Below are 9,475 nucleotides of genomic sequence, written 5' to 3' on the forward strand. Positions count from 1 at the left end.
TATATATATATATATATATATATATGAATGATAGACAATGAATATTAATTTAATTCCTCATTTGCCTAAAATAAAATGAGGACGCTTTCATTTGGTAGGAAATTATATCAAATGATTTGTCTCAACCCTCAAACCAAACATGCCCTTGGGAACCTTTCTGATTTCAGACCTAAATTAGAAGTTGATTGAATTTTAAACCCTTTACAAGTCTTCCCCACTCGTAGAAACCGTTTGTTCAATGTCCCGCCAAATCTCTACACAAAAATCTGCTTTCAAGAGGAAAAAAAGAAAACAAAACTTTCTTTTCATCTGTTGTCTGCTTTACGTTGCAACTTTCACCTCTTTAATTTAGGGTTCTAATTTCAAAATCCCATTACCCCAAATTATTTTTTTTTTTCTAAAAAAGAAACCTGCTAGCCGTAACTAAATCTTTGTCTCTTTGTCTCTTTGTTTCCGTTTTAGGGTTCGATGAAGGTTCTGGAATCTAGGAATTGGTTGACTTTTATATGAAATTTTAATGATATTCGAGACAATGAGTACTGTGAACATTGCGAATGTGACCGTTTTGGATAATCCGGCGCCGTTTTTGTCTCCGTTTCAATTTGAGATCTCGTACGAGTGCGTTACTCCTCTCAAAGACGGTAATCAATTTTCACTCTCCGTTTTGTTTTCGGTTGATTTAGGGTTTGCATATCAATTTATTTAAAAAAGAAAAATTAAACTTTTACAAGCGGGAGAAAGTGACTGTACAAGCAGATAAGTAGCTTTATTAGTAGACTAATAAATTGATATGCAAAATCAATTGCACTCTCCGTTGATTTAGGGTTTGCCGTCAATGTATTATTTCTTAAATCAATTGCACGACATTTATTGTGTAATCATAATGCAGATTTGGAGTGGAAACTTATTTATGTGGGTTCTGCTGAGGATGAGACTTACGATCAATTATTGGAAAGTGTACTCGTTGGGCCTGTCAACGTTGGAAATTATCGCTTCGTGTTACAGGCAATTTTAATTGACTTATTTTTAAACCAAAAAAAAAAAAAAATTATAAACCAGGATTGTTGATTTTCTGTGGACTAAGACCTCATCTGTACTCTTTTTTGTGGTGCATGCTTTTGCAGGCTGACCCACCAGACCCATCAAAGATTCGGGAAGAAGACATTATTGGTGTGACAGTGCTTCTGTTGACTTGCTCTTACCTTGGTCAGGAGTTTGTTCGAGTGGGCTACTATGTAAACAATGATTATGGTGATGAGCAGCTGAGAGAGGAACCTCCCCAAAAGGTTTTGATTGATACGGTCCAAAGGAACATTTTGTCTGATAAACCTAGGGTCACAAAGTTCCCCATCAATTTTCATCCTGAGCACGCTGAAAGTGGAGAAGAACCCCCACCTCCTCCTCATCATCCCGCTGAAGTCGATCCACACCAAGATGACTCATCATCTCCACCTGATCATCCTTTGGACAATCAAGAACCTTAATTTTATAATTTAGAGACTACCTGCTTCCAGACCACCTGATTTTTCATTCATCTCCAATGGCATGGTAAATATCTCAGCATTAGAATAATATTTTCATCTTTCCAAGAATTCGCTGGAGCTTTTGGAGGAACTGATGGTTGATAGATAGTCCATTTGGGTGACAAAACTGTTGTTAAAACGCTGTCGAAATAGAATTAGTGGATTAGTCTATATTACATTTCAGGCTGTACCAATCTCAAAGGCACAATCTGTCTCATACTTTACCTTGCCAATGCTTATTTTTTATGTTATTTATTTATCCTGATTCTTTCTTCATGAATTTGGTATAGAGATTAGTAACTTGACAGAAGTCTGTAATGCCTCTTCAGTTCCACCAATTGTATAGAATGGTACACAAACTCTTGCTGATCATGAAAAAAATCTACTGAATTCTGGATCAAGAATGCGAGCTACTGGAAGCACAATACAACCCTATATCCAAAAACTGAAAGAAGAATTGCAAAATAAATTATCTCGGCAATCACTTCCAACTTCCAACAGCAAGGATGAGATGAGTTTGGTAGCTCTGCAAAAACTACCAACAGAAACTATTGGGCAAACACTACACTTCATTCCTTGGTGCCAATTTATCCACTCTTCACTTCTCAATTTTATGTCTTTTCTTGGCAGGGCCCTGGGTCAATTGCTCTGCATTTTTCTTGATCGAGTCTTCATCCACTTTCTGTAATAGGTGACAAGGAATTATAATTAATTAATTACTGTATATGAAAACCCATGAACATGCAATTATAATGGCAACGTTCAAATTACCTCTTTCCTTGACAAGTTCCTCTTCCCCTGCCGTCTTTTGTTCTTCGATTTGGGTTTGTCCTGGTACACAGTTGGAGGAGTTAGCATAAATACAAAAATAATATAAATTCAGTAGCTTGGGAATCCCAGATCCCAAACTGAAATAAGTACTTATAATACAAAAATAAACCTGTGAAAGAGCTATAATTCTAGCATTCATCTCTGCCGCTGTCTCCTGGTTCTCAATTTCACCATCATCATTGAGTATGGCCTTCAACCTGTTTTCCTTCAGTAATTTCTCAGACCGAACATGTCTCTAGAACAATAAAGACATTTCGTTAGGGGGTCAAGTACTAGCACAGTTCTCGTCCTCATATAAATCAATTTGAAGGTAATAGCATAAACAATGGTAGGATGGGGAATCAATGTAGGTTCACTACTCATTGGTTCTTTTTTTTTTTTCCTTCTGCTATAAAAACCGTTGAAGAACACTCCAGTTACAAGCCAAGCAAGGATTTATTTACCAGAACAAGTATACTGGTTAAAGCTCTAAACAGATTACGGGTGCATTTGAGATTGAGATGCTGTACCTTTTAAGCTACAGTTGCTGTGGCAAAAAAATTGTAACTATGAAACAAAAATTTGTAATATATAGTAAATGTAAATTTTAAATAATAATGTTAACAAAATTATTAAAGATATAATAGATTTTCCATTATATAAGTGAAAAATCATATCAACATAGCTTCCAAGTTACAGCAGCTAGTGTTTATCAAATACTTTAGTGTTGTAACTTTCCCAAACGCACCCTACATTGACTGACCAAATTCCAAGTGCCGTAAGACAATTTCAGAACATATAAAGGGAGAGAAAAATCAGGTTATGTTAAACAAACTACAATATACATCCTTGTGTATATAAATAAAAAGGCAGTAGAGACCACATCATCCCTCAGTCTTAGCAAATCTAACTATATTACCGTGGATAAAGTTAATAAAATAATCCAATAAACCAAACTAAGCAGATTATCCTTAAAAAAAATAAGAAAATGAAAAAACTAATGAAACTAAAAATCTCAAACATCTGCTAGGAGAGAGTATATTATCCTTTACTATAAAACAATAAATAACAAAAGCAGCATGCAGGATCCTTTTTCTCTCATGCTCTCAACATGCCATGCTTTACCTTGGAATTAAGATGAGCCCTAATGGTTTCCTCATTCAAACAGAGGATTCTTGGGCATATTCTGCATCTGAAAATCGACTTGATTTGTAGTACACAATCTGGAAAATCAGCTGGCATGGATGCCTTGTCTGCTGTGCTTTCAGACTCTATCTCATTAGCACCACATTTGCCACGAAGCTGATTACTTACAAAGAGTTGTCTGTCATTTCCAATTTCATCATCATCTTCATTTATGAGACCTGCCTCGTCACAATAATATCAAACATCTAAGAAACAGAAACAACAAAAAACCCCATTTCTGAGAAGGCAATTGAAAGAAGATTGAAGTATTATTCATTCTTAAAAAAAGAAAACATCTCAGACTAACACACTGGACAAGAAATACAGGAAAACAAATTTACATGGTGCAAAAATATGTTAGACATGGACTAATAGGAACAACAACTATTCCTAGAAGACTAAACACAACCCTGTTGAAAAGAAAGGAAAGAGTGTCAAATCAAAGGGAAAAAATTCAAACCTTTATTTTGCCACAAGTTAAAGCCATTACTACCAAATTAATAAAGGATTTAAACAAGATTGCAGAAGACTTATACTCCTAATGTTAGAATCTCCATATAAATCTTGTAACCATCAAACTTAAAAATATGACAAGAAACTTTCTGCGTCATCCTACTAGAATTATTTTAATATCAATCGGTTGAGTCAATTTGTATGAAGCTAGAAAATACCTAAAATTGACACAATTATCCTCCAAAATACACTGATCTAAGCAATTAGATAAACTGCCTCTCAGTATTATAAGCAGTAAATAGAACATCCTACCTGGTGAGGCAACATTCATCTCTTCTGCTGAGCTATCCTCACTCTCATATCCTGTAATGTCCAAATCAAAATGGAAAAGAAAAGACAAAACCAGTGAGCTTCTCAAAGAATTCCAATGTAATTAACACAACAAAAAATTTCACTGATTTTCTATCCCTCGGAGCCAAAAGCCCAGAAAGTTAAAACAGAATAAAAAGCAATAATGACATGATTTACTCTACAGCAGTTGACTTGCAAATGACACAGGAGAGAACACTTCGATAACAAAGGCATTAACCAAAATAACATGTTGCAAAATCCATAACGAAGGCAAAATAAGAGCATAACCCAAAGCTGGAAACACCCTCAAATAATACTTTTAGAGAAAGAGTAAAGAACAACGAACAGACCAGAAGAATTCAAGCAAGCTTGACCATTTTCTTTAACTTGTTCAACTGCCTCGTCTTCAGATTCTTCTGAGGCTTGTGGTTCTAGTTCTGAGTCCGAATCAGACGAAGACGAATCCGCAGCATCATCTCTATCACCATGTTCTGCTCTGTAGAATCGTCTCTTTATCATGTCTGGTCTTCTAACAAGCTACAAAGATAGAATTTATAAGTAATTAAGTTCACTTTATTTTAAGGCCAAATAAGTTTTAAGTAAAATTTTCATTAACACAATTTCAATCCCAGCCACAGTATTGTTCGTTTTCAATCATATAATACAGTTACAGAGCTTAATTCACGAATAGCTCATACAAAAGAACAGATAATAATAATAATAATAATAATAATAACAACAAAAACGAAAGCTTTAAATTTAAATAAATAAATAAATAACGAAGAGAGATAAATTGATGTTGCAATAATGCATAATATTTATATAAAAAAAAATTTGAATTCGTGGAGAAATAAAAAGCTTACCAAAGCAAAGAAGCGAAGGCGCAGCCGCAGTAAGCTGAGTGGAGAGGAAGAAGAAGAGAGGTTTTGGGTTTTACTGTTGCTATTGCCAGCCGCCCACCAAAGGAGAACGACAAAAATAGCTTTGGGTTAGTCTTTGGGCGATGGGCTATAAATGTGATTTAGGCCCATCGTTTAACAAGCCCAACTTGATTAGGCGATGATTTTGAAAAATCGCAAGTAAACTGTGCGTTTCTACCTCTAATAATTGTGATTACCGAACGAAATACATTGTTTGGACCATGTCATATACAAATTCTGAACTGTTGAGACTTTAAATCTGCATATAGTTAAGCCTTAGTTCTTGTTAATTTTCTGCAGTCTTGGCCCGTGGCTAAAGATTTGAACTTAGCCAGGAATCCCCAACAAATTGATTCGAATAAGTTTGAAACAAACTGTTGCGATATCAGAGTCCATTGGTGGGAGCAATCGTAAATTCGAAGAATATATCAATCATAACATGATCACCCTTGTCTACAGAAGCTCTAATGCCATTATAAAATCATAATGAAAGATTGTGGAAGACGGATTGTCAGTCCTACAGTAGATTGTTTATTAGATTCAGTTTCTCCGCAAACAAAAATTGGACCAAAAAGTTCATGATTATTTGATGTTCAATATATGCATTTCGCCGAATTTAAGACCATTGTGTGAGATTGATCTCAGTCGAATTACTCTTTGATTGTGAAAGCAGATATTTTCTGCGGTTTCAAAGATGATCAAAGCAAGTTCAAGGCATCCTTAATTAATGATGTGACCGGCATGCTAAGTTCGTATGACGCTGCACATCTTGGCATTCGCGGAGAAAGATATCCTGGATGAAGCCCTAGCTTTCACTGCTTCTCACCTGGAATCAATGGTTGCAGAGTAGGCCCTCAGCTTTCTGACGAAATGCTTCATGCATTGAATAGGCCAATCCGCAGAGGCTTACCAAGGCTGGAGGCAATGTATCACATCGAGCTCTATTCACGAGATGATTCAAAGCATAAAGCATTACTAAAGTTTGCAAAACTAGATTTAAGCATCATCACAGAGTGGTGAAAAAATTTAGACGTTGAAACAGATCTGCCATATGCTAGAAACAGCGTTGTAGAATGCTATTTTGAGTGTAATTGCAATGGCATCCGTTTTAGATTATAGCTACGACGCCTATAGTATACTTGAAGAACTTGAGGTCTTTGCAAATGCTATCAAAAGGTGGGATATTAGCAATATAGATGTACTTCTGAAGTGCATCAAACTGATTTAACAGGGATTCTTGGATGATTTTGGTGAAGCTGAGGAGCAAATCTCAAAGGAAGGACGGACAGATTGCATATCATATATGTAATAGAAGTGGGGAAGAAACTAGTCCAAAAGTGGTGCAATGAAGGTTATTTTCCAAAAGTGGAGGAGTATATGCAAGTTTCACTTGTGACAACTTGCAATAGTATATGCTGGCAACGGCGTCTTTTTCTTGGCATGGGAGAGATTGCTAACGAGGAAGCCTTTGATTGGATCTCCAATTAGCCTAAAATTGTTAAAGCATCCGAAGTTATTTGTAGACTTACGGATAATATAGTGTCTCGTGAGTTTGAATAGAGTAGCCTCGGACATCTAATATTACTTCATGCAGCATAGTAATGAAGAGGTGATTAAGGTTTTGTTTGAAATTGAGGTACTGTAACTTTTAAACACTACAACTGCTGTAGGAAAAAAAAAACTGTAATTATCAAATAAAAATTAATAATATGTAGTAAATATAAATTTTAAATAATAATTTTTTTAAATTTATTAAAGATATAATAGATTTTTCATTATACAAGTGAAAAATTATATCAACATAGCTTACAAGCTACAACAACTAGTGTTTATCAAATATTTTAGTGCTGTATCTTTTAAGCTACAGCTGCCCAACATCAATTCCAAACGCACTCTAAAATATTTTGCAAAGAAATATCAAATGGATGAAAAGATATAAATGAAGGATTCCTAAACCAACAGAAGTGGCAGTGCCTTTCTTTAAGCGCATTCTCAATCTTGCACGAGTGACTGATGTTACTTACAAGGATGATAATGGCTACACCAATTCTTATGTGATCAAAGACTATATCACCCACTGCTTCAGAAGCCTGTTCTCTTTTGAGTAGTTTTTGCGATGCAGATTACACCCCTATATAAACTATTAATGTTGTTTTTGGAATAAGCTCTGAAATTTGTTCCTCAGAGAGCTTTTTTGCTGCTGTCATCACAATTATCAAATTCTTCCGTACAATTAGTAAAGGCTTCCCTATTTATATATATATAAATAAAAGAAATCACCCAACATCAGTGTTGTTTAACTGAAAAAGGAAATTCAAGCATCCAAAATCAAAATATCCAAAATGAAAATAAGGTACCTAATACTTGAAAGAAAGGGATATTCAATACCCGTTTCAAATCGTGCATAATCATCTAGCATGGCTCTCATTGTCCCTCTGCAGCGCCGACTTTTCCATTATTTTCTGCCCTTCTTCACCTTCGTCATGAACCGATCAAGACCGAATGGATCAGCTTCTTCAGCCTCCTTCTCAAACTTAACCGGTCCGTCCCTCGTACCAGACCTCTCAGATGCACCTGCAAATGCCTTGTCGGGTTTAAACCGATCAGTCTTTCTAATCTTCTCCAACTGCTCATCCGCATTTACTCCATAAATTTCAGCATCAACATCTTTTTTGGGCCTGTAAAGGGTTGAAAGAGTCGGCTGTGCTGTAAACAAGCCTTTGTCATACACATTATACTGATCACCGTCAGTGGCAAAACCAGAGTCCATTCCTTTCTTCTGATTAAAAAGCCTTGCGTCATAAGTAACCTCACCCGCTCTGCCTCCTCCACCAATAGAGGCCATCCCAAGGGCAACTTTCTCGCTAACATCCCGATCTCTGTCTCTAACAATCTTACTATTCTTCTTCCCCATAGCAACATCCTTGGCCAGCAAATTTCTCTCCCTCTTCCTCTCGCGACGTCTCTTCTCATGAATTCTCTCCCTCTCCCTTTCCCTCTCCCTCAGCAATCCCTGCTCGCTTTCCTTCAATGTCTCCATTGCCTTACGTGCTAAATCCCGTAGCTGCTGCTCTTTCCTTTCCTTCTCCTTCGTGAGCATCTCCATCTGCACCTTGAATCTTATTTCAATGGCCTCCCTCGCCTTCTGCTCTGCCAAATAAAGAGCCTCCGACAATTTAGCAAATCCCTCATTTACCTGAACCTGCAGAAGCCCTCTTCCTTCGGCAGCGAGCCGCTTATCCAGCGGAATTGTAAACCGCTGTGGGTTCTTCCAATTTGATATACATGGTGGGATTCTCCAATCCAGCTGATCTTTCACGGTCACAGGCCTGGGAGGGGAATGCATGACCGGTACTGGCAGAGATCCCGAAGCTTTCGGCACACGCTTGTGCTTCAACTTTGGTGGCTCAAGTGGGTCCAAAGGCATCGCCACCACTCTTAAAATCCTCCTTTTAGCCCCAGAATAGAAGTCCACCGATTTCTGTGATGGTCTGTACATAAAAAACTTGGACTCTAATGACTGCGTAGGTGCAGCATTCACAACACTGTTAACAATCTTTTCAAGTTCAGCTTTTGTTACAGGAGTAGTCACGTCAATCTCATCTTCTTGATCAGGAAAAGGAAAAGCGCTACCATCATCATCATCGAAATCCTCAAGTTTCCGAGGAAGTATCGCCATGTTACAAAGATTTCTTGCTTGTCAATCAAGCTTGTGATTAGTGCCAAGCAATTTAAGGGTTCCTCAAGGGCTTCTTGTGTTTTTTGTTATCGTACACAACCAGAAATTTCTCTCCCAGTAGCGGCGCCTCCGTTTTGCGATTTGCTAATGCTATGCTAGCTTGCTAACTTGTAGCGGAGGTAATCTCACTAATGCTAAAACTAGATATCCTGATGTAAAAACTTTAAACACAAAAAAAGTGCTCGTTTTGAAAAATTATTTGAGATTACAACCTTATTTATTAGTTTTAATTATTACTCAAAAAAGCTATTACAATAATTGAAATCCTAGTCAAAACTAAACTAATAATAAAAACTAATTAATATGGCAACAAATAAGACAAATCCTAAACAAATTAGAAATACCAATTAAAAAGAGGAAAATTTCGGATTAGAACAAAAAGAAAGGGCAATAATCTTTATCCGTATCCGTAGAAAATAAGGAAAATTTTTATGTAGATAATAAAGACTTGCCCACGGTAGTGTCCTAAGAAAGTAAGGAAAACCAATCTATAT

At 36.5% G+C, this 9,475-nt stretch overlaps 3 protein-coding genes across 3 annotated transcripts; 1 reads left to right on the forward strand and 2 right to left on the reverse strand.

Annotated features, from left to right (window-relative positions):
• The first annotated feature begins 79 nt into the window (after window positions 1–79).
• LOC18039452 (probable histone chaperone ASF1A) lies at window positions 80–1,782 on the forward strand. The gene is made up of 3 exons (XM_006430629.2): window positions 80–641; window positions 890–1,005; window positions 1,125–1,782. Exons 1-3 carry the CDS (start codon window positions 518–520, stop codon window positions 1,482–1,484), a joined length of 600 nt encoding a protein of 199 aa, XP_006430692.2. The 5' UTR covers window positions 80–517; the 3' UTR covers window positions 1,485–1,782.
• A 107-nt stretch (window positions 1,783–1,889) lies between these two features.
• LOC18039675 lies at window positions 1,890–5,284 on the reverse strand. Its single transcript, XM_006430630.2, has 7 exons — window positions 5,186–5,284; window positions 4,673–4,859; window positions 4,284–4,334; window positions 3,459–3,697; window positions 2,464–2,589; window positions 2,295–2,354; window positions 1,890–2,205 (listed from the first exon to the last, which is right to left on the reverse strand). The coding sequence occupies exons 2-7, from the start codon at window positions 4,839–4,841 to the stop codon at window positions 2,122–2,124; spliced, it is 729 nt and encodes a 242-aa protein (XP_006430693.1). The 5' UTR covers window positions 4,842–4,859; window positions 5,186–5,284; the 3' UTR covers window positions 1,890–2,121.
• A 2,405-nt stretch (window positions 5,285–7,689) lies between these two features.
• On the reverse strand, window positions 7,690–8,921 carry LOC18039372 (SNW/SKI-interacting protein A). Its single transcript, XM_006430632.2, has one exon. The coding sequence runs from the start codon at window positions 8,919–8,921 to the stop codon at window positions 7,698–7,700; it is 1,224 nt and encodes a 407-aa protein (XP_006430695.2). The 3' UTR covers window positions 7,690–7,697.
• Window positions 8,922–9,475: the final 554 nt, after the last annotated feature.

This window comes from Citrus clementina, unplaced genomic scaffold, assembly GCF_000493195.1.
Source record: "Citrus clementina cultivar Clemenules unplaced genomic scaffold, Citrus_clementina_v1.0 scaffold_6, whole genome shotgun sequence".
Lineage (NCBI taxonomy): Eukaryota > Viridiplantae > Streptophyta > Magnoliopsida > Sapindales > Rutaceae > Citrus > Citrus x clementina.